Raw genomic sequence first — 27,260 nt, 5'->3', positions numbered from 1 at the left:
GAAAAACGCTACAGTATTATTATCAAACGAGGAATTGCAGCTACTCGTCGCTAAAGCTCTCAAGCTGCAACTCTTAACTCACAGAATGACAGCGACTGTTAGATAACTTTGGTAGTTAGTGAACATTTTCAAGCAAGGTAAAACATTAAAAACTTGCAGCAGCTCTTTGTTTTGAAAGGTTTTACAATGCATAGTTCTCTGCTTAGATGAGGATGGGTACTCCAACCAGTTGAAATGGATTGCCTCTTTCTTCGATTTGCAACATTGGCCTCTAAGCTTTTCTTAGGGAGCAACACACAGGCACTCTGTGGACATTTAAATAAAAACAACCATCAGCTGTGTTACCTGACTGTAAGAAGACTTCCAAGCATCCCCTGAGGCATCAGCAGGGCCCTTAAGCTCTCTTGTTTTTTCATCGGTTGAAAGCTTAAAAGCGTATTTAAGACACTAACTGGCTTTAAATGAGCACTCGATGAGGCAAGATCTTGTCATGACTCCAACACAACTGAGTTTCTTGTCACAAGGAACAAGTCTATTCATATGTATATCAGAGAATCAATCGCACGAGAAATCGCACTACCAGCAAGTTTTAGCACCTTCTGCTTCAGCAAGGTACAAAGCTGCTTTCTAGCCCCAGAAGAGCTCTTTGAAAGGCAAAGCGGCAACTTGCATCCAAACTGATCCCAAGGACAAGATAGTGGCAGGACCAAATAGGTAAAAACAGATTTTGAAAAGTGGAAAGGTCCAAAGAGATAAGCCATTCTCTGAGCTGATTTATCGCAGCCATGTGATACCGTATTATTTTTAACCTGTACTTTTAGCTTCCGATTTCTGAAACCAGACCACACCAGTTATGGCCTTCCGACATATTAGATCATGGTTTTGTGGGGGTTGGTTTTTTTGCATGCTATTCTGATAAGAAGAGTACCTCCAGATAAATTATAAATCTTAACACCTGGATATATTCTCACACTTGATTCTGGGGTAGCACATAACAGCTCCTTTAACAGCAAGTGATACCAGCAGCACGTGACACAGTTTGAAAAATACTATGCCAAATCTTCGTCTAGTGTAATTTAGCATGGTTCTACTGACCTTCAAGGGAATCGCATTATTTCCCATCATTTGAAGATTTTATTTATTACATCCCAATAGGAACTCCGGGGGTAACTGGCAGGGCTGGACCATAGCCACCACTGGATGGCTTAGCCAAGGGGTGAAACAAGAAGTTCTGTGAAATTCTTAGTGAACACAAGAGGTCAAAACCTCAGAGTTGTGCCTCACCCTCTGCAGAATTGGGTGTACCGTTACAGCTGTCCCTTGAGCTAAATTGCTATGAACATCTTAAGTACAGAAAATAGGAAACCACTGTTCACACCCACTTAGATTTCCTCGGATGTCTTTTCCTGTTTATACATCATATGAACTCTATTGTGATAAGCAAATGAAACTGAGACTTCAGGCTTCTATCACCAAGAACCGCAATCTTTATATTTCATCTTTTGCTACTGTGATGCTAGTCAAGTGTACAACCAAGTATCCTGTCGAATGCAAGCATCTGAAGTGAAGGGGACTCTCTCAAGCAAGGCTTAAAAATTCCCAACATCATAAAAATTTTCTCTGATTAGACTCTCTTGGTTCATATAGAAGGACAGCAAACCAAGTGAAAGGTCAGTGAAGTCAGGACCCCTCCACTCTTTCATTGCTAATAACGTCCAGTTTAAACAGCCACTACAGTTACCTTGTAAGTTCTTAAGTTCTGTGTTGGGTAAAGTAAGAGGTGATTATGGCCCGGTTTCTTTAGATGTTGTCCATACAGACAGTGAAGATTTATGATTGCTGCCAGAGTTGCTACAAACTGATCTGATGTTATTTATTTAAGGGGGTTTTGCAGTACAAAACATTACAAGTAAGTTTTCTACATTGAGATAGGAAATAAAAAAATAAAAAATCATTGTTAAAAACAATATAAATAAATATATTAAAACTGCTATTCCAATCAGGTAGTTACAAACATATTATGAACCAAGTACTTCCAAACTATGTTTACTCTGGAAGAGCGTAACACCACTACAAAAAACAGCCATTTATTTAAAAACCTGTCATTCACGTCAAATCATTGATTCTTAAATACAGCAAGATTTGGTTAGTACAAAAATGACACAAGTGAATACCACAAAACATACACTGCACAAGTATTTACTGCATTATCTTTTTCACATCACAATCTCCTTTATGCTGCAAGTTTACTAAGCGCAATACATCTTCATTTGAACGGAAGATCTTTATCAGTTCCAAGGCACCTTCCTCCCTAAGACACGGTTGGTGATTTTCTGAAAGATAAAAACAAAGCGAGAGAGATGAGTGTTACTCCTCTAAATATTAAAACCGCTAAGCATGAAGATACTAAGTTTTCTGAGCAGAATACCACGGGGTAATACACCACTACGAAATGGCTATTTACACCTTTTAGGACAGCTTAAGCAGCCTAGTTGTTTCTCACTCGTTGGTATGAAAAACACCAGGATATCACTGTGCTGGCTGCTGTGGAAATGCTCAGAAACAAGGCTAAAGAGTCAGAATACATCTTGAGATTAGCTGACAGACTGTTTCCCTAAGTAACCATGATGCATGTCTCTCCCTTCACCTTCTGAACACAAACTTCTGGGCGTCACGTGTTCCCCAGTTTGCAATACATTTTTGAAAAGGACATAGGAAAACTAGAAGAGTTACAGAGAAGAGTAACAAGCATAGTGGGAGATACAGAAAGTGTTTTCTACAATAAACAACTGAATAAATTAGGACTCTTCACTACAGTGGGAGGGATGAGGCATGAGGCATGACTGAAGGGGAAGAGATGAAAGTCTACACAATTCTGAGCAGCCTGAAGCAGGTGAAAAGCCAATGTTATTTGCAGACTCTTCTAAAAATCATCTGGGGAGGCATCATATAAAATAACTGGTAATAGATCTTAAAGAAACAAAACAAAAAGACACAGAATACTTTGTGTGAAGAGTCACAGCCTTGTGCAGTTAAACTGTGGAACTCTGTCCTGTGGTCCTCCTGCGAACACCAGACCTTTACACTTCACAAAGCAAGTGGACAAATTCATGAAAGAAAAAAAAAAAAACAAACAATCCGAAGATGGATTCAAAGCCCCTTGGACACAAATCACACCAGACTGTTAGAGCATCTTTGAGAAGTACTGCTAATGCTGGCTCTGTTATGGTACTCTTCCCCAGGCACCTACTAGTGTGACCCATTCTTACGGCGATGGGCAGTCCAAATAATGAAACACCACATCATTCTGCTAGCTCAGCCAGCAGATCACTGACATTTTGAAGCATGGAATACATATTATGTGGCTTTATAGAAGTGTATGATAAAGTAAGTAATATATTGAGTTACTCAAAGCTCTAACAGCAGGGAGAATGATACAGCCATTACCTGATGAGAACTTTTGCATCACACAGAAGAAGGCAACATGCAGCTCCGCTCTTCATACACACACACAGAGTATGCAGTTTATGTGTATATAGTATATACACAGACTTATATAGTGTATATACCAATACAGAATATACTCTGCTTACACACATACATATAAAAAGCAGCAAAGCTGCTGACGTGAATCTCACTGTGGAATCTGCCCCCAATGCTTCATGAAGCCTCAGAAAGGCTCAAAACGCCTCACACCACAAAACCTCTGAACAGTCCTTACAGCTCAGAGGTCCTTTTGCAATCTAATAAGCGAACCCAGCTAGCAATTAGATGCCATCTCCCCTCTTTGCTCCACTTCCAGGAAGTGACTTACTACAAAACAAAAAACCCTAACATGTTGCTGACAGGAGGGAAAATGTAGCCAAGGGGATGAAAAACAAACATTAAAAAAAAAAAAAATTACTGTAAAGCAGCAAGCAAAGGGCAATTCAGTTTCACATCTCTAGAAGCATGTGCTTTTCCCTTTGGGGCAGTGACACCTTGTGGCCCCTATCTTGCATAGGCTCTAAAGGACATGTCCCATCCATAAATCAAATAGTGTTTAGTGTTTCTGAATGCTAGTATCTTTTTTTGTTTTCTAAGGGGTAGAGGGAAGTACATAGATTAATAACTTTGCTATCCCCTTTACGGAGGTTTCTCCCATGCTCCCTATTTACAAAAGTTACAAACTAACTAGGTCTCATGGGAAATCTTCAGTAACGGAATGAATTTGTATCTGATAAACTCATAAAATTCATGTTCACTTCACTGAGGTTGAAAAAGTTGTGATTTATGCTGCCATCAGATCAGAAATCTGTCTCAACTATACGGTTTTCAAAATTAAAGGGCATGCACCATTCCCTTATCTGACTAGTATAATTTTATGCTCTATTTGAAATTCAAAGTCCAAAAGCAAAGGGATACTGGGACAGAATATCAGCCCAGACCCATGTGCATCCTGTGATAAAAATAACTTTGCTATCTTTATTATGATAAGTATTTAACAATTCGAAAAATTAAGAATGCCTGTGCAACCCTCAGTTGCTTTCTAGCACAGGAATTTTGATAAGTTTCCAGTTATAGGAGAGCTCATATTTTTCCCCCCCGAGGATCCCATCCTCAGTCAGTGCTAACCAAACTCTTATCTCATTCTCTCTTCACCTCCCAACTGCATTGCCCTACATTGTCACTGTAGCACATAAAGGCCTTAAAACAAGCACCGGCAGCCCTTGCTTCTCAGGTGTCCGGTATGAGTATTTTCACTTGTACTTGACAAAAGGTAAGCAAGTTTTGTTCATATACATTCACTAATTTGGGGCCTTATTTTGAGCCAAATAAACTCAGTTTCATCTCATCCTTCAACCTGGACACTAAGATCATTATCCTTGATTCCCTACAGCTAATGATGAGAGACACACTGCCTCCAGAGAGCAGCATGTCCCACATAGTATCTGTCCTTGCTCGCACAAGAAACATACAATTTTGTTTGTTTTCTCCTCACAACACATTTCTAAGAAGCTGGTGTTCATTTTTCTTCTGAAGCATCGGCCCATAAATTACATCAATATGCAGTTACACCTAACATACCTTTAAGTTCTGGTGTGAGGATACTTCAGTAAACACTCGTCCATGTTCATGTACATACAGATATGAGTGTGTGTACATGTTTAATTCATTGCTTCCTTCCCCAAATTTTAATTATCCCTTATCTGGAGCCCTCAACGCCCTGTAGAAATAGCATGCATATGTACTGCTAGATAATCCCACCCTCAGCTGTGCTGTATTAGTGAGGTGTATGCCTAGTTTTACTTTGACATGTCTACTCTTTTGGTATCAGCAACAGAAATAGAAGCAACCAGTGTCCCAGCGCCATAGTACATCATGGCTGAGATGTAATAAACTTAGGACACACTTCACTATTGCAACAAAGTGTTCAGCCACAGGTGCTGGGAGAGAGTAAGTGCTCAGATCCTCCTTCACTAAGCAAATGGGCCTGGCAGTTTAAGACACCCCTCCGTGCCCAGCCGTTTCACTAGTGCTCCTCTGCCAGGTATTAACATTTGCACAGCAGAAAGTCAGCCAAGAAAATACAAGTGTAAGCCTCAGACAATCCAGAACAGGATGCCTCAGCACACACTTTCACCAGCAGTTTAACCTACTAAGCTGCACCCTGGAATGGCTGGGGCATGAGTACATCCTTTCCCCGTCAAGATGTCCAGTGCCAGCCTGTCAAAATCCAAAAAGTGAAGGATAAAGAAGTTTCATGAGGGACAGGTCACGCCACTAAGCACTGACCTGGGAGTTAGAGAATACGAGTACTATGCCTGGCTCCACCACTGACCCACACACAAACGTGAGCAGGGCACTTGACTCTCTCTGCCTCCCTCTCCTTTCCCAAGTTTGATGGATATATGCCAAACCATCTTGGAAGGAACTGTCCCCTACTAGGTTTCTATAAGGTGCAACAGGACTCCTCTAGGTGACTGCAACTAAAGTAAGACTCAGATCTATTCCAGAATACTGATCTGCGGTTCTACATGAGCAGTTCACAAACTTGTCTCTATGAGAGATGCTCAGACCGCAGTCTGGGTACAGTGCTACAGATCATTTAAATGATACAATCCTAGATTACATATGTTTTTAGTAGAGCTTTTGTACCATCCGTTTTCTTCTCCTAATACTCTGTGTCATCTTTGGAGTCATTCCACAAAATCTGTGGTTCTTTTTTTCATGCACAATCAGATCTGCTTAGAAACTGATGCTCTCAGCAACACATTAACCAAATTCTAAACAAACCTTTCACTGTATTTACAGCTACTCACTACAGTTATTCTGCATCATCAAGGAAGACAAAAAAAGATTACATTATTTACTTCAATGACTCATCATCCCTCTTCCAAACAAAATCACACTTGTACACAAAACTTCTGATCCATTCCCTCTCTGCTTCCAGCTGACTATGCTACTTCAAGTCAACAACTGCCAGCATTCATTTACTCTTAAGACTTTACCGTACCAGCATCTGAGATTCTCAGACTAGTGAAAAAAATGTGTCCTGAATATACCCTGCAAAAGCATAGCATCAAATTCCAGTAATTATAGTGCTAAGTACCCCCAATCAGATTAGGAAGGTGTTCTGGACAATACATTGCGTTACAAGCCCTGACTTTCAAAATCCAATTACTGCTGTTCCCAACAAATAACTAACCCTATTATTCCAGCTCTGGTAGGACAACTCAGCCAGGAAAGAGTTGCAATGCTAAAACTGAAGTGCAACCTTCAGATCCAGGAGAAAAAAAAAGATAAATCCATTTTAATTTTTCATGCATGTCCTTAAACCACTGAGGCTTATAATGCAGTTTATTGCCTGCTGCCAGAGTTCTCCAGAAGGCTACGTTTTATGGTATATGGGTTAGTTAAAGAGCGAGAAGGTAAGTCAGGTTAGAACCTCAGTGTTTGTATTGTAAACTGTTGTTTCTCATCTTTTAGTTCTTATTAAGTCTTAACAGAAAGTTTAAGCATATGGATGCCTAGAACAGCTCAAAACATGATATGCTGGTCAGTTTTGGAGGTGCACTTCTCAGAGGGGACAAATGGGCCTCCTCTGTTTTATCAGGACATTTATCACATCATTGTGTATAAACTGATACTGCTTGTTACACGGAAATACTAGATAATTAGATGTGTGCAGATGGGAGAACATAGGGATGGAAGACTCTCCTTGTTACTTATCATGCTTAACCCAGTCGAGTCTCTAGCACAAAGTTCTTCAATCTTTCCGTCATTAATTAAACCTGTGTTTGACAGACAGAAAGCACATGTTACACCACTTGGACAGCCAGGGAGGAAGAGCATTAGCAGCAGTTGTGAGCTGGGATAGAAGCGGCTCCCTGTGGGCATCTCACTGCTTCAGGGCAGAATGAGGCAGGGTTCAGCAGAGTCCTAGAGCAACTCAGCAAAATGGGCCCCACTGTTTCCTTCTCCTGCTCACCAAAATCCTGGCGTCCTCACCCCACCTTTGCTCTGCTGCTGGTTGCGTGGTGAGGCCCCCGCACAGAAACTGTTCTTGAACTGCTGGGTAAGTGTTTGTGGTTCAAAGTTAGTCATACCCACGCTTAGGATTACTGGTTTATTCTACAGCTTGCCAGACAGAGGAGATCCTTGGCTGATCTGTGCCAGTGTGGTAAGACCACATTATCAGCTGAACAAACACTTAATGACGAAATCCACAGCCCCCAGAGTTAACAAATTACCAGCAGGACTGCCAATTCTCTACGGGAGCAAAATTAAGAATGATGACTCCAGGCTTTGTTAACCATGTTCGCGAAGTTACCTGTGAATTGTATAAGCTAAATCCATCTACAGCAAGGGTACACGAGAGCAAAACCGGCAGCCTTCAGTTCAAGGAAGCATGGTCGTTCTTTAAATATGCTCCACGATCCCTCTGTTCTGCCCTCAAGACTGCGCAAGACCTGTTTTGTACACTCTAATCAGGACCACGCTTCCTTGTCTTTTTTCCGTACACCGTGTGTAGGTACTGGAAGGTTACGTAGAGGGACTTTTCGTTCCGACTTTTGCTAAGCTTGACTGCTTTGACCCTGATTAAATGCTAATATATCCTAACCACCTAGAAGTTGCAAAATAATACCACAGAATTAAAATTTAGTAAATATTACTATAATGCTTGTGACTTCAAGAAAAAAAAAAACTAAAATGTTCCAGTATAAATACCTGACCAGAACACCTACTGTTTTGTAAAGCTGTGCTTTCAGGCGGTATGAGTTGTATTCCATTTTTCTCTTCTCTTCCTCTCGCTTCTTCTTCACCTCTGGCAGCTGCTCATAGATCCTTAAGTTTAAATACAAAAAGTCAAAAATAGAGACTTGGAAGGAACGTATTGATATTAAAAAAACCAACCCAAAACATCCTCCATTTTATCTTTGCACTCTGTTAAATGCTACTGGCCAACTACATCACAGAAACATTTATTTGGGGGTTTACTAGTGTCACACAGGGAAAATGTGGAATACATAGTAGCTGCGATACCGGAAATTCCCACATCCCATAATGCCTTGCTTCTTACAAGCAGCACCCTCCTAAAAGCAATATTTATAACATTAAAATGACCATACAGCTGATATGATTACCCAGCTGCAAAAGGCAGAGCTTCAGTATCCTCAGTACAGAACAGCCCCATTGCTTTTCTGTACTAGTTATGCTGATCCCAAGTAACGTGTTTATCCATCAATAGCAATATCTATCACAAGAATAACCTAATTTAAGGTATTTAGGCATCTTTTAAAAATTTCAGTATTTTCAATATTGAAGCAGATTGCCCTGTTTAGGGGAATGCTTTGTCTCCTCCGGTGCTGAACTTCTCCCATCCCAGAGCCAAACAGCAAGGGATGCTTTGAACTGAGTAGAAGGCAACTGGTGCTCAGCACAGAGTCACTGTGCTATTCTAGCCTGTTTTACATGCCACCATCTAAAGCAGGGACCTGAGAGCTAGGATGGCAGTGTATTGCTCACACTGCCTTCGCCAATCTTCCTTTAAGATCATAAAGCTTTACTAGTTTTGTGACAGGGGTGACCAAGAAATACGCAGCTTCAAAAACACTGCGCTTTATGGGAGGTGGAAATGAACGATGTTCAAAAATTTCAGTCCTGCAATATTTAAAGCAAGACAGATCTTACTATAACTCCTTTCTTAACATGCTGGTTTGATAATCAGCAAATAGAAAAAAAAATACTTGTTACAGATACAATAGTGCATTATACTCTTTTAGAGACTGTTTCATTCTTACGTCAGTATAGTATCTTTGCATATTTACTGTTGGCACTTCAAATATTTTTAAATGCATCTATGTTCAACTCGTATTATCTGAAAGTACTTCAACACGCTCTGTTTTGAACACTGCAAATCAATATAGCCCACCAGCGCAGGAAAATAAGTAATACTTCAGATCGGCAAAAGAAGTGAGGGAGGCAAATGCGTATCAGTTTGCACCCATTTGCTATTCAGTCAGTACAAGGTAGGTGTCACTTGCATGTTTCAAAGGAGAGAAGGATGAGAAGTTAGCTGGAAAACAAAGCAATAGGAAGCTGTACGATAACGCATACCTAAGTAGGCAGAATCAAGAAAGCAAGGATCAGATCCAAATCTCAATTAGTATTGAATATTATCTCCTGTCTAATTCACCATCATCAGCTAGGGAGAGCCATACACATTTGCAGCTTCTATAGTCCTCCACACAAATGTGTTTACCAGTCCATCAGACTTCACAGTGGAATTGATGAGCAAGCAAATACACATCCAACACCAAAAAAAGGAAAAAAAAAGAAAAATAAAAAAAAGCAACTGCACTCCTTCCAGTGACCTCCCTTCCTGTGTATCCCTATTTTCCTACTCTGCCTGCAGCTGCTCTTAGGAGGTCATCTTTTCTCAAAATGTCACTACCCACATTACCGCTACAGAAAAGAGGAAGTAAATCACATTTTGATGTGTATTTTACCCCTCTTACGCTTTGCTGGAAGGCAGCAGAGGGTGCCGGGTCCATGCATGTGTTACAGGATGGGGGGAGGGATACCTCCAAGATTTGGGGGTTTGCTTTACTACCATCTCACCATTCTCTAAAAGTTTTCGCCATTCTAGGGCTCCCCTCAATGAAAGATCAAGATTTACCCCCACAAATCATCCCACCATAAAGATGTTTAGAACAAGAAATGGGCAATGCAGAATTGTAGGCAAATTCATTGAAAATTGTTTTCATCACCTCTAGCTAATTTGCCATGAGAAATTCCATTTATAAACTCACAGAGAAAAAGCTTCTGCGCTCATTATAGGTGTGGATTTCAAAAGAATGGTACAGAATAAATTACTTCTCAGCTCCAACTGGGAGCTGAAGTATGACAGCAACAAGAACAAAAAAAAAGTCACCAAGTGTGACTGCCTAAATCAGTCTCCATACAAGTCCCGCTGACTGCAGTTATTATGAAATCAGAGTTTCTGAAAATCTATGAGTTCAGATACATCAATCTCACAGTCTGAGTGACCCGAACTCAAATCCTTCTACTTCAGCTAAAACATGGAGATGCATTTCTGGGGGAACTGACATATTTACCGTACTTACCACTTCTGCCACCTCTCTATTAACATCCTAAAAATACTTTAAAATACCGAAGGCTATTGAAATAAAACATTCTTTTTGGACTCTCCCAGCATATATATCAAGGGGTTTATTTTATCTATTGCGTATTCCAGTAGATATTTTGTGGAATCACCATGTAACTTATGTTGGAAGGACCTCTGGAGGTCACCTAGTCCAACCTCCTGCTCAAAGCAGGGCTAACTTCAAGGCTACATCAGGTTGCTCAGGCCTCATCCTGTCAACTTCTGACTATTTCCAAGGATGGAGATTCAGCCACCTTTGTGGGTGCTGGTCCAGCACTTCACCACCCTCTTCATGAAAAAACTATGTCCTTGTCTCCAGTTAGAACTTCTCCTTCCTGTAACACATCACCACTGCTGCTTCTCCTGTCACTGTGCACCTCCAAGAAGAGTCTTCCTCTGCCTTCCCTAAACCTCCCTCTAGCAGGGAAGCACCACTGCCAGATCCGCACCTTCAGCCTCCTCCTCCCCAGACCAAACCAATCCAGCCTCCGCAGCCTCTCCTCATGCACCATGTGCTCCAGGCCCCTGACTGTCTTGGTGGCTTCCACCAGACTCAGGCCACTTTGTTGACCTCTCTCTTGTCCTGTCAGCCCAGAACAGGAGGCAGGATCCAACTGTGGCCCCATGAGTGCCAAGCAGAGGGAATATCCACTTCCTTCCACCTGCATGAAATGCAGTGTGCAGCTGGCCTTCATCCCTGCAAAAGCATACTGCGAACTCACGTCCAATCTGCTGTCCACCAGTTGTCAGGTCCCCAAGGCCCTTTTCAGAACGGCCACTCCATGGGCAGTCTGTCCTCGGACACTGCTAAGAGGGGTGTCCTTGGGGGGGGTTCTGTCCCAAGGAGAGACTTTGTCATTGGTGATCTTCATGAGATTCTTCTTGGCCCTTTCCTCCAGCCTGCAGACATCTCTAGAAACTGCAGTCCTGCTCTCCAGCATACTGACTGGTCCTCCCAGTTTGGTGTCACCTGCAAAGCTGCTGAGGTGCGCTCCATCCCATCGCTACTAGGGATGAAGATGCTGTGAAACAGTCCTAGTCCACAGCATTGTCCCTTTCACACAGCACAAACCCTTCCCTGCAGTAGCGTGTACATTCCAAAACTTCAATGCAACAAAGCACTTACATACATGCTAAAATCCCAACTAGTTAAGTAACCCTTGCCTCAGAGTATACTCTTGACCTTTGTTTTCTTTTGACTCTGAAATAACTTAGAGTATCATTGTATTTTTATCTATCTTCACAAGTTATCAGAGTTGACTTCATGAGTATCTAATTTATTTTAAAGTATTTATGCTGTTTCTCAACTGGTACTCTTCCAAACCACCTCCTCTTGACCCCACTACCATTTCAGAATACAGCTGCAATAGAGTCCATTTTTTATTACACCTTCACATGCTCTTTCTGTAGCACAGGTATTCCAAACGTTTAATACACTGCTAGCATGCCGTGCACTTATGGATTACTTGAGTCAAAAATTAGGCAAAATCTATCATAAGGTGGTTTTCTTCAAGGGTAAAAGCCTCCGTATTCCTTTCAGGGTAGTTATTTCTTACATAAAGCTACTTTCATTTGGTGAAACGATGCCTCACTTCCTGCACCAATTACCTAGTTTGTTAACGTTTAAAACTACACAGATGCTCCAGTGGCCCACACCCTACACTTCCTCTCCTTTCAGGATCGAGTACTTGCACAGTTTGCTGAAGTGCTTGGATGGCAGATACTGCAGCAGATTTAGTTACAGAAATCATTTTTCCAAAATGATCTTGTTTCTCAGGTTTTCTATATAGGTGCTTTCTCCCTCTGATAAGGTGCCTACATCTTGCACTGAAAAAGCTGAGTTATCCCCAACACCCAGTTCTGTGACTGCAGATGTGATTTATCTGTCTTTCCTGCCCAGGTCACTTATCTACCTGAAACAAAATTTTCTTAACCTTACCGTTTAGACCTTTGAACCATTTCACTCTTTGGAATTGTTCTTCTCTTTTCTCTAATCGGAAAACCTGAACAGAAAATTTTGAGATAAGACAACAGTGAACAAGTCTACTTCTCACAAAGAATACTACTGCAACAATATGACTCCTTTTAAAGTTATGGATTCTTATAGACAATAATGTTAAATAATTGTAATACTTTTATTAAAAATACACACAGCCTTAAGTATAATGTGGAAATTCATTAATCCCTATAGAATGTAAAGAGCAGAACCATGTAGCTACCTCTGTCAGACAGTGTGTGACTTGCATTCCTGTAGCCCTTTCTTTTCTCCGGAGGATTAAATAGCTCTTCTCGTTCAGACTGCAGTACACTCTGTATCCTCCTTTCCTCCATTACAAGCTTCAGGTGCTTCACACGCTCTCCAGAGCGGGAGAGGAAATCAGGGCGATGCGCTGCAAGAGCCTCCTAAGATGGGATGACACAAAACAAAGTCTGAAGTGGCCACACTGTCTCCCTACAGCTGGAAGGGAATAATCAAAATATCTAACACCATTACCAAAGCATGGAAAAAAAATCCCATCAAAGTAGTATTTGATATAACATACAAAATCTTGTATCCCTAATGCTGGGTAGATCCTCAGAGACCTTGTTTAACAAACGATTTGTCAACAACCAGAAAACTAACTGGCCAGAAAAAAAAAAAAATTGCTAAAATAATTAGCAAAAGGGACACAAACCTCTTTTCAAAAAAGCACAGCAAAGTTCACAAAGTTGAGCCCATAGAAGATTCTGTAACTTATTACAGAATCCCTTGCTATAAATCAGTGGGCACATCAACATTAGCAATTCATTTTGGATCACAAGTGGAATTTTGAAAGCGATCTCCTGATACCTCTGTTTGCCACACTTCAATTTCCATCACAGAGCAGTCTCTGAGCACATGAGCAGATGCAACTGAACTTAAAGAAACTTTAGAAGTGCACCTTAATTAGCACTTCCTAATTTAGATTTCACTTGCTGTGGATGATTTCTTTCAAAAAATATTTCTGTACACTACATCTGTATTTTTCCACAGATATTTAGAGTGGTCACACCTGATCTAAAGGGTACACTGTATATCCATGTGTATATATGTATGTACTGTTTGCACTGTATGAATTAAAGCCCATTTTAATCACATACTATGTACATCACACAGTATTATTTCTGCATGGAAGCAAGTATGACTTGACACTACCTCATTTACATTCCTTCTAGTTCCTCAAACCAAATGATTTAAGCCCTAAAATATTAGGTCAATACAAATATATTAGCATACTCTGGAAAGCCAGATTACCATAACCAAACAGGACTGACAAATTCATTGGTTTTCTTGGGTTTGGGCGTTTTGGGCAGGCAGGGGGTGGTGTTTGGTTTTTTTTTGTTTGTTTAATTTTGGTTTGTTTTGTTTTCAACAGGAGCGGTCTGTAACATCTTGACTTCCACCGATTATAAAGGTGAAATAACAACAACAACAAAAAAAGGGAAGAAAAACATGTTTCCACAAGACTCAGCATTACTCCTGAAATCCTACTGAGATCCCTGCAGCCTTATAGCACAGAGTGCCTTCACCTGTAGCGTAAGCTTCACAAACGGCCGCGAGGACCTGTTGTCAGCATCTCTTTCTGGAACTGCTGGCTGAATCATGTTGCTGTGCTGCTGCTCTTGCCAGTTCTTCTCTCGGAGAGGCTCTCTCCAAGGTTTTGTGCTGGTCAATGGTTCAAACCAAGATGGACCAGGACCAGAAAAGGCACTGGAGTGGTTTTCTTTCCTAGATTCAGATTTCAAGTCTTCTGCTTGGACGAACCATGAAATCCCTGTTAAAAAGACCACAGAAGAGAATCAAGATAGGTAATACATGTGCCTATTTTCCATCCCCACCTATGGCCCTTCATGCCCAAGGTCTTAGCTAAATCCAATCAGTGGCCTAACACTGCAGTAAATACTCACTTCAGTTTAGTAACAGTGGGACTCTGTATTAGACACCTTTGGCAGATTCAAAAGAATTCCTTTGCCAAGTGTCAGAAAACCAGCAAGCCTTTGTCAAGCAATGCTTTTGTAAAGGCACAAAATGGCTTAGTTTGCAAGTTTCTCTCTTTATAGAAAGAATAGTTATTTATCAGCAATTACACATTTTTCAGGAGCCTCTGTGCTGTCCTAAGCCCTATGGCTTTTTATAGCTATTTTTGAAGATCAAATGCTTTACATCTTCCAAATGTTCAATATGTATACAAGAATTAGATTACTCACAGTTTACATACATAACGGGATTTGAATACATCAGCCAGTACCCTGAGCAGATATTCTAAATTTTCTAAATTAAACCGGTATGAGAGAGAATGATTTGTCCCTACAACAACAGCAGTGATGACTAAGGAAAACATTTTTAAACATTTAATTATGACTGATGGGAAATTAAAAAAAAAAAAAAAAGTCAGGAGACTACACCATCAGCCCAAAAATGCAACTCTAGCTAAAAAGAGGGAGATGAGTCTAGTTCTTCTGGTACCACAATCTTCCCTCAAGTACTTCTGAGAAAATACTTGTTCTTTGAAGCCTCAGTACATGAAACAGTAAGTACAACTTACAGTGACCAGTTACTCAGAGCTTAACAGAACCTTTTATACATTGAAAATCAAAATTAAGTATCTACATGATTCCCATCTCATTCATCTCTCCTTGCCTTATTCATTGCTTCGTATTTACGACCTTTACTGGCTAGGTTGCATCTAACAGCTTGATTGAAAATGCCATCATAATAGAGCACTAGGGAGCTCACTTGACATAGTGGTTTTGTTTAAAATTCATTGATTAAAAACAGAATAAGAACTGACTGCACTAGTGACAGACTACTCTGCGTCCTAGCTAATCATCCTCACATATTTTGCTGGTTGCTGTTGAGATGTACAGCTTTTCTGGTCTGCAGAGAAAGCGTATTTCGGACTGACCTTGTGGTAAATGCAGCCTGCTCCTTTTCATCCTTTTCTCCACGAAAAAATTGCCCGGCTGTCCCTTCTGCTTACCCTTGGTTCCTGCTGCTTGATGATCTGTGACCATACCATCTGACTCCCCAAAAATACCATCAACACAATGCCAGGGTTCCTGTGGCCGGTGATTTGGCTGGCTAGATCTTGGGGTAGGAAAAGTCACACCAACATCTCGAGTGTTTTTCTTAGTTGCACTGTTCACAATCTCCAAGTCTCCTGTAGTTGAAAGTGAAGCAGTAACACCTTATTCCAGAGAAGCTGGAGGTACTTTAACATCAGCACGTGTGACATGCATAGTTCAGGGGATGACCCTCAATTTTTACTTTGAAACTGAAGCATCACTTACTTTATCCCACCTTCAAAAGGCAAAATCTTTTATATTCCCATTTCCAACTCAAGGAGTAAAATTAGTTAATGTATGGGAGGTGGGAATTAAACTTGAACCAACTATGCCCCTTGCTGGGGACCCGCGTTAACTCTCTGAAGAGTCAACTTCAAATTTGCTGCTGAAAGACACAATGGCAGGTCAACATACAGCTTTACATTTTGGACAATGGAACTGCAGGTTTTTCTGGACCTGTTAAGTTTCTCCAGCGCGTCCCATCCAAAACTGTGTTTCAGCTGTTGGCTTGCCCACAGCACTACAAATATTTAAACAGAAACATATAAAGTGGAAGGTGTCAACTAACATTCAAAAAGGCATAATGCGATCTTGCAAACAAGCCATGAAAATACTTTTCTGATTCAATCCGCTTGCACATAAAAAAAAGTGGTAATAAATAAATAATTGAGACGTCTGATGACTAAAACAAAGCCATTACTCAATCTTATGATGGGAACTTGGCGTGTAAATGAAAGCACTGAAGAAGCTGATAATTGCCACCAGAAAAACGCAAATGCAGAACTGCACCAGTCCAGGATCAGCTTATGTTTTAAATAGAATATAAAATCCAAAATATTACCAAGAAGAATATGAAACACTGCAGTTGCCTTCTGAAATAGCATATGACTACAAAATACATTCTGTGAGTAACAGATGTCTTGCGGAGAAAACATAAAAAAATACAGTTAGTCTACCTTTACTATTGAAATGGATCAGAAGCTTAGGTTAATAAACTTACTTGTAGGTGAGAAAACTGGCCTCTACTCAAGCAGACCAAGAAAGGAAATGAAATGGCTCATTTTAATTAGAACATAACATCTCTCTCTAAAAGCATTTGAAGTGAATTTGAAAAATGCTGCGTGTACATACCCATCACCAGAAACAAGCAACAGACTTTGGAGAACGGTTTCCAAAGAGATGAAAGGAAGCAAATCCAGAAAAGACAAGTCTGGAATTCAACAACTCACCTGCTTGGATACCTTTGTTTAGCATCCGGGTCCGTCGCTTGTTACTAAGAGCAGAGCTTGGCCCCCAAGAACTGCTGCTTGCAGAAGTTGTATCCCATGAAAGCGAGATTGCCTTCTAGAAAAAAAAAAAAAACAAGCAAGAGAACAGAAATTCCTGAAATACTAACTGAAATGAACAGAAAGCAGGTTTTGAACAGCAAAAAAGTTATAGTCATCACTCTTTACTTGTTGTACCTTGATTCTATTGTTATTTAGATGTCTATCACAGGCTGACCAGTGTCTCATTGCTATGCCACACAACAGTCAGCCTTGACTTTATCTTCATGCAACAATGCACTTTCTGTATCCCATTCTAGTAAGAAGAGTGCACCGTTTCTGTAGGCACGAGCTTGCCTGTGATCAGATTCTGTACAGTGCTGAGCATCCCCCAATTCATTCGTCCAAAGTTCCTGAGACAATGTGGCCTGTCAAGACAGACTTATAAAAACCCTTTGCTGCAGCAAGATCATTTGCTGGCTGTACTTTCATGAAAGACCGCGAAGTGTGAAATATCTCTGCTTTGGGAAGAGGGAGAATAAACATCTAAACTGAATCCTGTATTCCTACCCTCCCAAACCAAAGCCTTGAAAGGTTGCTGGGTTTGCTGGAGGGACAAACTGTCTTGAAAGATTAACATGTTGCTTTGTAAATTCACATTGAACTCCAGTTCTGTACCATTGGCATGGAAGAGCAAAGTCCTTTCAAAACATGGGAAGTTCTCTGAGCCTGTGATCCTCATTACACAAAGTTCTCCAGGTGGAGAAAACTAAACTCAATAAAAACAAGAAAAAGGAGATGCGTGGTAAGATCATGGCTTAGGAAAAACACTAGTTTCACATCTTCACCATTCACACAAACAGAAGTTCCAGCTGCTGGGATGTAAGCAGCACAACTTTGTTATAATAAATTGATTCAAATTTTATGACATGTTATAACTTTACGGCCATTTTAAAAAGGCATATACTCTGTAAGTGTAATGCATCTAGTCCACAAGCTTTTTGGTTATATAAAATACAGAGAAGGTTAGCGCTTTATTAACAGCAATTAACTGACAGTGCTCCCCCAGGCTTCAAATCCAACAGTGTGGCACAGACCAATCTCTGCAACTCTACTGAATTTAATTTTTAATTATGAAACAGATTTATTTTTTTTCCTTGATCATAGCAATTAGTATCCTATTAGTAACTCATAACGCTAGCCACAGTGGAAATGAACAGAGGCTTTTTTATTACCTTTTTATTGAACCTCTGCTATCACCACTTCAATGCAAAACATAATCTCATTTCAACATTAAAAGGAGGCAATTTTTACTCTCATGCTTACTGGCAAGAACTGTTTTTTAGTTTCATAAAGCTATTTCAGCTCTAGTGGAGTGCACTAGACAGATGTAGTAGATATGTATCTTCTTTCAGAGAACAGAAGCAAATTTGAATATGTGCTCAGCAAAAGGGAAGAGAGTATAAAGTAAGGAAAAAACTGAAGACAACCCGTTTACATGCACATGCATATCAGCCAGCAGAAATAAATATAAGCAGTCATTCAATACTGAATATTGACGCGCATATTTCTATTTGGACTGGAATATTCAGTGTAGTGCTTTCAAAGCCCTTCAGCAGTTGAATAGTGCAACCTTTAGCTTTGTACCTGCTACCAGATGGCAGCCTGAAGAGTGCTTTAGAAATAACAGAAACTGGAATAGATAAAAACCTTCTGGGATGGGTTCAGCATCTATAAATAAAAAAAGCTGTAATAAAGTTTTCTGGAAGCAGAGCTGACAATAGGCTCTCAAAAAAACCGAGCTACAAAATGCAGCACTTGCCTGAAAGATTCGTACAGTAGTCTCTCTAGGAGCAGGGCTCCTGCTATAAATAAATATCTATCTCTGAACCGCAGATATTTGCAACTAAAAATATAAATAAATCTCGATTTCTGTTCAGCCAAGCATCACAAAAATTACCAAAATTTGGATTTTAAATTAAGTTTGCCATTTTGCCATCAATTTTCTCTCACTCCTTATTTGAGGTGGGTCATGTGTCTCTTTATATGTATTTTTAAAAAGAACACTACATCAGCAGATAACAGATACTACTTTTTAAAGCCATAGGGGTTCAATGCAACATCAAGCGCTGGGAAGAGTGAGCCTTTATTCTCATATAAGTATTACTGCAATCAGTTATCTCATGGGTGATTTTAACAAGCAAGAGTAGATGTTGTTTTTAAGGTCCAAACAGGCATTGAAAGATTAATCTTATGAATGGAATATGGAATAAAATGATCTCCTAAATACTACAACCATGCAAGGAATGTTGGATCCTAATTTCATTGTTAGATGGTCAGTGTTCTGATTACTGGTCCTAATCTTGCAAAGTTTATGACAATTTTATTTCAGCTTTAAATAAATATTATAAATAAAAATAATAACAATGTTTTTTTAACCATTCTTAGTCCTGAAAAAAGACTGTTTCTCCCCCAGACGTGCAGTCATTAGCTTACTTGACACACAGACTGAGTTTGAGATGTTTCTATAAAAAAACCTAACTCATTCCAACGAAATCTATTAGTAATGATGACACTACCACTTTCTTCCGGTAATAAAAAAAAAAAGACAGAAATACGTCTCACTTGTTCCTGTACTTTTCAGCATTAAGGTATATTACAGAACACCAAAACTCTGTAATTTCTTACTATAATCATCAAGTCCATGCCAAGGCCCCCCTCAGGAAATTAATTTTCACTTCTCCTCCAAAGGGCAATGGCCAAATTCAGCGGAAGTAATCAGAAAGATTTTCTCCACTTTAACACAGCTTTAATCCAGACTTTTCACCTAGAATCCTTAGGGCCAAGACTTGGTCTTTTAATATGCCTGAACTGCCAAATACACAAATTGAAGCAGCTTAGAACCAACACTCAGCAAGACAAAATAATGCCAACATTTAAAATAGAAACAGTAAGAAAATTCAAATAATAATTCCAATTTTTATGAAATGGTATTTATCTTTGCCCAGAGATATTCAGGTAGCAATATGCAGTCAAAATCTACAACCTCAGCTTACCACCACTGTCTTCAGGATTGCTAAAGCACAGAACCTGCAGGTAACTAGAAATCAGATACAGCAGGATCTTGCTTCCCAAGACAAATAAAGGAAGAGAAAAAAGACAAATAAGAACAAAGAGAAAGAAAGCACAATTGATGTTTTAAGATATTTTGATCTCGTCCTTATTCCTGGAAAGGCAGAAAGACTTGTTTGAGCTACTTAGATCAAAGACGAAAGCTTACCATCTAAACAACACTCTCTGGGAAATTTTAAATGATTTTCTGAATAACAAACTCTACTACTGTACGGTAGTTTAAGAGTTCCTGTAAAGATTAGTCAAAATTGTCTTTTAGTCTAACTGACCACATACCTGGATCTCTTTCCTTTTCCTGTGTCTCTCAGAAGTAACCGTTGGATATTCTATACCCACTGCTTTGCCACTTTCCTTGTCCCAGTTTTCAGAGCGACTTTTCTGGTGGTTGATGGTATAATAAAGCTGGGAGAGTCTTGGTGACACCCGTACTCTTTCATGCCCAAAAGCCCTGATCAGCCTGGCAGTATCAATGGTGGAAATAGAACTGCTCACCTCAGTCTGAGTAGCAGTTTCCATCTCTGTTTGGGTCACCACATCCGATTCAGAAGTGGTGGAAATGGTCGTGGTGCCATGATCTCTACTAAGCCTTGTCTCTGAGGAAGTGTCACTAGGCGTTTCCAAGTACTGCTGGTGCTCCAAAATTTTATTCATGTGGCAGATAATTTTTTCTCCTGACCTATTTTTCCTGAGCTCAACAAAGCTATTTTTATCATGGGTGATACACGGTCTTTCTTCAACATGTGTGGCATTAGGCTTTAAGGTACTTTCAGACATCCTCTTTTTCGGCCGTCTTATTTTCTTCTGCTCTCTTCCCTTAATTTGCTTTTCAGAAACATTCTTTTCAGATTTTGTTAGTGTTAGTGTATGCTTAATGGGATTCTGAAGGACCCTGGCCAATCGATCAAGGCGTTCAACAAGAGACAGCTCACCATTACCCCTACAAACACGGTGCTGGTGTCTCTTCTGGCACTCCAAAAACTTAATCCAGAGTTCATCTAAGCTACCACTGGAGTGGGTTCTCTGTCTCGGTGGCAGATCTTTCTCCACAGCCTCATTAAGGCAATTTGCTTGGCTACATCGCACAGGATAATTTCTAGCTGCCTTTTGTTCTGCTTCTCTTCTGATATGTTGAGGAAGCTCCTTCCCTGACGTTTCATTCCCCCAAGACGTGCCAACATTTAGATCCTCATTCTTGCTGTAATCTGCTTCTGCAGTGAGTGGAAAGAATTCATTTTCACCATCTTTTTTATGACTAACAGAGAAAACACGTTGATGATGATGATGTGCTTTTTCCCGATTCTGCAAGACAGCCCTGGAGGAAGGCCTAGCATGTCCAATACCAGAACTGTCCTCTGATAGCTCGCTGTTAGACAGAAAGTAGCTCTCACACATGGGCATTGGATGATGAAGGTAGAACCGTGCAGATTTGAAGACTGAATGCGTGGTTTTTACAGACTTTGAATGATCTGTGCGTTCTAGAAGAGAAGAAAACACTTAAAATTTTTGTTTCTTTACAGGGAATTAAGTAGCAAACAGCAAATCTTAAACAGGATGATTTTCATCCTAACACTTTCCAATCACTTCAAAGGATTACAAAAGCAGGTATCATTGTATCCATTCCCAAAATGCAACAAAAATAGAAATGAAGTTTCAGCATTATTAAAAGCATATAAATAATATTTTCTTATCATTTGCAACACGGAATCCAAGAGAGTATTATATCCAACTGAATCTGAAGGAAGAATCTAGATACACCACAAGTAATTATTACCCAGACCAAAATCTGGACTGAGTCTTTATTTATATTTATGGAAACTCATGACAGGCAGCCACAACTCATTTTGCCTCTTTTCAGACAAATGCCCCAGGGAATACAAACATCCCCTAAGGCTATGCCTGAGCATTATCTCTTAACTAACTCAGAACAGCCCTATATACAAGACAACCAATACTGGTCCCTGTTCAGCTCCTAGAACCATCTGACAGCATACCAAAACCTAGCCCTGCTTTGCTTTCAAGCTCAGATGACATATTTTAGTTCAAAGCAGCAGTGAAATCCCCCCAGAATATGCTACTATCTGAAACTGCAGAGGACTATGTGCAGAAATCCAATTATAAACTCATTTGTAATAGACATACATTAAGTATGCATGCAGCATGTGCTAGCAGAAATATACTCCAAAATAATTTTAAAGCCATTTGTAATATACTGTTAAAAAAAAACCCCAAATTTTAAAAAGTAAAAATGTGTTTCATGTTATGTTCTTTGTGTAATGGACTGAATTATATAATGATCCATGAAGGCAGAAAGTAGGAATTACAGATGCTAGACCCAGAAGGATTTCCCAAGTCCCTATGCTTACTGCAAGATATTCCATGCCATTTTACCCAAGTATGTAATTTAAAGATGCCTTATAGAGTAGTAATAGCTTTAATATAAATTAAAAAGTCAATACAAAAAAAGAACAGTCCATTTGCTAATGGCAACACCAGTGACTAGGTAATGGGGAGCTGTCAGCAAGTGCACATCAAGCTCTATTAATGGCAGGAATCACACTCATACTAGTTTTTCTCTAGCTCTCCAACACTCCTCCCAAGTTTGTTTTTCTGTTTGTATTTTTATTTTTTTTGTCTTAAACAGTCTTGTTTCCATGACTGTGATCTACTGATGAAAACAGAACTGGAAACCAGGTCTTCCTTTCTTGATTTGAGCAATCTTTGCCAGATTCAACAGAAGGGTGGCAAGTCCCACAACCAAGCCTCTCCCTACCCCAGGAGGAAAATACCTACCTACTTCATCAAGAATCACAAGCTGTGTTTCTATAAAACCTCAATGCCACATGGCAAAAAGTGATGTAAGATAAGCTCAGGAAGGGTTACAACTGTGTGAATTCATAGTGTTAACACTGCCTCATAAGCCTTACTTTTATTTAGTCACTTGTTTTCCTTACATTTTATACATCTCTTCCCTCCCCAAGACAGACACACTTCAGTGTAATGTCAAGATCATGAATAGCATAACCAGACCCAGTCTCACTAACTCCAAAATTAGAGGAATTTGTCTTTCCATACACGGTCAATGTTTATATACTCATGTAAGAGGATTCCTCCACATCCTCCTGACAAATGAGATCAGGCTTGGGAATACTATGTAGAATTTTTTTGCTATTTCTGTATTTTTTAAAAGTTACCAACAAAATGGAAGGAATGCAAACAGGCAAAAAATAAAAACAAGTTTATATAGAGAAACTTTTTTTAAAAAAATACATAAACTTGCATAATTCTAAGCTCTAGACAAGCTCTGTGGGCAGCAGTAATCTTTTATTAGACCATCTAAAAATATAGTTGAAGAAGTCAGAGAATATTTTAGACATGCAAGTCTCTTCAGAAAGCTTGCTTAGATTTCCAACTGTACTGGCTGGTTTAACAAAAGATTATTTCTACTTTCAGTTCTTTTCTTGCCTGTGTCTTTAGACCATCACAGCTACAGAAAAATACTATTAGATAATTTTATATTAACACTTGTGTTCCCCTTTCATTTTTATCCAGGCTATTCAGAGAGACAGGTATCCATTGATCTCTGCTCCAGCATGATATTTTGTTTGTTACTGCAGATTCTTGTTCAGAGAGCTCACTTCTATATACGCAACTCTTTCTTCAGCTCTACTGCCATGACCCAGCATTCTTCTTCTGTTACCCACCCTGAATGAAGAAAAGCATTTTTCTATCTTACTCCACTTGTTTCCGTATCCTTGCCTTTCATAAATGCTCACAGAGAATTATTCTTCCATTAGAAAAACTAGGTTAAGACAACACTGTCTTTACTGTTGCACTAATTCAACTATTAGTCCTATGTACACTTACCAAAAAAGTAAAATGAACATAAAATAATGAAGTTCAGCATGTCTTATGCAATCATTTTAAATTACCTTCTGGAAATACTGAAACCTCTCCATTCTGAAGAGAAAACCTTCAAAGAAAAACCCTTCTAAAGTGAAGAATTAAAATCAACAGAAGGGATCCCTATCAATACATCAGCACTGCTCTGTGGGGTGACCTTACCCCGGGTATATTGAGCTGCCTGCTTAAAAAGGACAACAACAATCACACTGAGATCCTCCATAAAAAGCCGTTTCATTAACTGTCTTCATATAACAAGTTTCTGTGATACTAAGAAAAATAAACGGGCTCCCAAAACCCCTATATAAGTGACTGCCTAGAAGAGAGCAGAAACTCTCTAATTCAGAATCCATTATGCTGTTGCTATGTTTCAGGTCCCATCCCTCATTAACAGCCACAATTATATTACCTCCTTGGAATTTGCTCACTCTTTGTTTAATATAGCACATGTTGCAAAATACTGTACTGTGCAATAAAGAGCTTCCCTGAGGAATTAATAGCTGCATTTAGGAGAGATGGCAACCACTCAGCAATTTTCTGTTTACAGTTACTTCTGTCCAGGAACAAGATGCAACTCTCAAACACAACAAAAATCCTCAACCCTACTCAGACACGAGGAAGTTTATCAGCCATTCAAAACCACAGAATGACGTTTTGTACAAAAGGAGTGTCCATCAGGACTAATTTTAGCTACTGTCATGAGATACAGAGTCAAAAATCATCAGTTAGCACAGCGTAATTTCATTTTGTCAGCATTCTCAACAAATAAAGCCTGAAAGTAGGCTACTATAGTGGCAAACCCTGATCTTCATCCCTCAGGAGTACCATCCAACAAGGTTAATGGAGGGGAGGAAAAAAGAGACATCAGTCAAATCAAATTAAAATTCACTTAAATACCAATATTAGAGAGATACTTTACATGACAACACAGGGCATCAGCGTATTTGTGGGCAGGAACACAACCCCAACCCAATATACAGAGCCATCCCACCTGCTTTTATTTACCAGGGAATTTCTGTCATTTTCCACACAGGCATCCTTTCTACACTTAAAGATGACTTTGCACTTCACAAACTTAAGAGTGCCTTAAAAAAAACCCAACACAAAACCCCAAAAAAACCCAAACCCCACCAAACCCAAAAAATCTTACAAAGGCTCCAATAAGCACTGGGGCCACTGGAATGCTAGCAAATACTAATGTCCCAGTATTTGGGCAGTCGGGGAGAAGCAGAAAGATAGGGAAGAGAAAAAAGAGTCAAATTCAGCATCGTCAGGCAGACTATCAGCAATATCATGAGACCAGAAATCATGGATCCTGAAATGTAATTCTTTTGCTCTACTTTCTTTAATGTGCATGAAAACACATGTAAAATTAAATACACAATGTAACTACCTGGGGAAGCTTCCAGTGCTTCCGTTTGCTCCTCAGCCCAGGCTAGTTTGGGCTTGGCCCTCTTACTGTAGATTCCTTCTTTATGCTTGATAGCCATACTCTCTGGAGGATTATCATCCCTTAAATCAAGCACGTTTGCCGCAAACCTTGGAGCAAGGGCATCATTTGACCCTGCAGAGAAAGAGAGCGATAACTGTGAGTAAAAAGAGGAAGCAGGAAAAATAGATACAGAAATTTCACAACAAAGGCAACATCTGAAAGAAAGCTTGTTACTCAAGTATTAGTACCAGTCTATTCACCAACCAACAATCATGATCCCTAGTAAGCAGCTCTGGTGAGTAACACAGCAGCAGTAGGTATTGCGCCACATCGTTTTCCATGATCTTTGATGGTAAGTTTCTTTCCTGAGAGGTAGATAAATTTTACCTATTCTACTAATGAGCAGAGAAGAATACAAGAAAATGAGCATTAGACAAGTCTGCTAGGAAGCCAGACACAGGACTTGGATTGTCCAGACTCCCTCCTGCTCACATTAAAATTCCAGACATTTTCACTGACTGATGTAAATATCTATTTTCCAAGCTCAGAATAGCAATAGAGAAAAACTGGAAGACTAGAGTAGGTCTGTATAACCTCTAAACAAGAATTCAAGACAACAGCAGCAGAGTTCTCTTACTATCCTATCGCTGTCTCCTAACATTAGAAACCTAAAATGGCCCCTAGCTGATTTATCATTCCTGTCAACACCACCTGGTTACATTCAGCAGACTTACTCAACTCAATTTCCTTAAGCTACTAGTCATGAGCTAAGAATCCTAGCTGCAGCAGGGAGTTTAAAAAACAAAGTTTGTTTTTAATTCTGCTATACGTTTCCTAGAACCCTGCACTGCCTCATATGCATATTGAATTTTTGTATCTAGCATCATAGTTTCTGCAAAACAACAGACTTGCATCACATTTGTTTCTCTCTTCTTGACCATATTACAACAGACAGACTGGAAAAAGGTAATGAGCAGAGACATGCATAAACAATTACAAGTACAGTTTGTGGCTATAATTACTAACCTGTGCCTTACTGTCACTGTTGTATCAACCTATTCCCCTGGGGCACATCTGCCAGGAAGTGGACATCTCTGTCACATTAGTTTTGTCTACAAATAATTTTGGATGTCAAAAAGCTCTGACTGAAAACAACCTGCAAATAAGACCTATAATGCTTAAGTGATGTGTTCTTTACGTATAGGAGAGAACTGAAAAATAACAGCAGGCAAAGCAAAAGAAGTTGATGAATCACAGAGCATCCTTTCATCCGGTAAATGAGAAGTGTTTTTTACTGGGAGATGGGAGGATGTGGGGAAGAGGTGAATATATTTTAAACCACAGTTACAAACTACATTGTTTATAAAAAGGCTTTCTACACTGGAATCCCCTTAAGATGGAGGAAAGAAATTCAGTACTGAGAAAGCTATTATCTGAAATGCGCGTTGTATTATGCAGATATTTCAGAAGGCACACATACCAAATTAATAAAAAAAGGGGGAGAATGTACATAAATAAGGGAAATAAAAGAAGGAGAACTGGCAGGGATATGAAAGAGTCCAAACTGAATAGTAATTCCCAGAAGAAAGTAAAGAATTATCAAGCTGTAAAACATTGAGCCTCATTTCTTTTTCCTGCCAGAATGGAGTACTAACATCTCTTTCATCAAAAAAAAATTGAAACCATAGCCTTCAGTCAGGACTCATACATCTTTGTGTTACAAAGTGGTGTGAACATGAACAAAGACATTTTTCTATTAAAATCAATGCACTTACTCTAAACCGGTAGGACAGAA

The 27,260-nt window shown here is 39.6% G+C and overlaps 2 protein-coding genes across 3 annotated transcripts; both read right to left on the bottom strand.

The window, feature by feature from the left end:
- Positions 1-1,970: 1,970 nt before the first annotated feature.
- Positions 1,971-17,071, bottom strand: LOC104260690 (centrosome-associated protein ALMS1). 2 transcript variants are annotated; one of them, XM_059818099.1, is made up of 7 exons: positions 16,966-17,071; positions 15,577-15,831; positions 14,201-14,445; positions 12,871-13,054; positions 12,591-12,654; positions 8,229-8,328; positions 1,971-2,333 (listed from the first exon to the last, which is right to left on the bottom strand). In XM_059818099.1, the coding sequence occupies exons 1-7, from the start codon at positions 16,988-16,990 to the stop codon at positions 2,289-2,291; spliced, it is 918 nt and encodes a 305-aa protein (XP_059674082.1). In that variant the 5' UTR covers positions 16,991-17,071; the 3' UTR covers positions 1,971-2,288. The 2 variants fall into 2 exon arrangements, with proteins under 2 accessions (XP_059674082.1, XP_009814781.2); XM_009816479.2 differs by having other exon boundaries at positions 15,652-15,831.
- A 3,317-nt stretch (positions 17,072-20,388) lies between these two features.
- LOC132317057 (centrosome-associated protein ALMS1-like) lies at positions 20,389-25,500 on the bottom strand. The gene is made up of 2 exons (XM_059817854.1): positions 25,427-25,500; positions 20,389-21,608 (listed from the first exon to the last, which is right to left on the bottom strand). The coding sequence occupies exon 2, from the start codon at positions 21,529-21,531 to the stop codon at positions 20,389-20,391; it is 1,143 nt and encodes a 380-aa protein (XP_059673837.1). The 5' UTR covers positions 21,532-21,608; positions 25,427-25,500.
- Positions 25,501-27,260: the final 1,760 nt, after the last annotated feature.

Source organism: Gavia stellata, chromosome 5 (genome assembly GCF_030936135.1).
Source record: "Gavia stellata isolate bGavSte3 chromosome 5, bGavSte3.hap2, whole genome shotgun sequence".
Lineage (NCBI taxonomy): Eukaryota > Metazoa > Chordata > Aves > Gaviiformes > Gaviidae > Gavia > Gavia stellata.
This window is presented reverse-complemented; position numbering and strand designations above follow the sequence as displayed.

Excerpts from the sequence above, each read along its gene's own strand:
- LOC104260690 (XM_059818099.1), bottom strand. The coding sequence starts at position 16,990 with ATGCTAAACAAAGGTATCCAAGCAG. Across the intron at positions 14,446-15,576 it reads CAGGCTGCATTTACCACAAG|GGATTTCATGGTTCGTCCAA; the intron begins GTCAGTCCGAAA and ends TCTTTTTAACAG. Across the intron at positions 2,334-8,228 it reads AAGCACAGCTTTACAAAACA|AAAATCACCAACCGTGTCTT; the intron begins GTAGGTGTTCTG and ends TTTATCTTTCAG.
- LOC132317057 (XM_059817854.1), bottom strand. The coding sequence starts at position 21,531 with ATGCCCATGTGTGAGAGCTACTTTCTGTCTAACAGCGAGCTATCAGAG.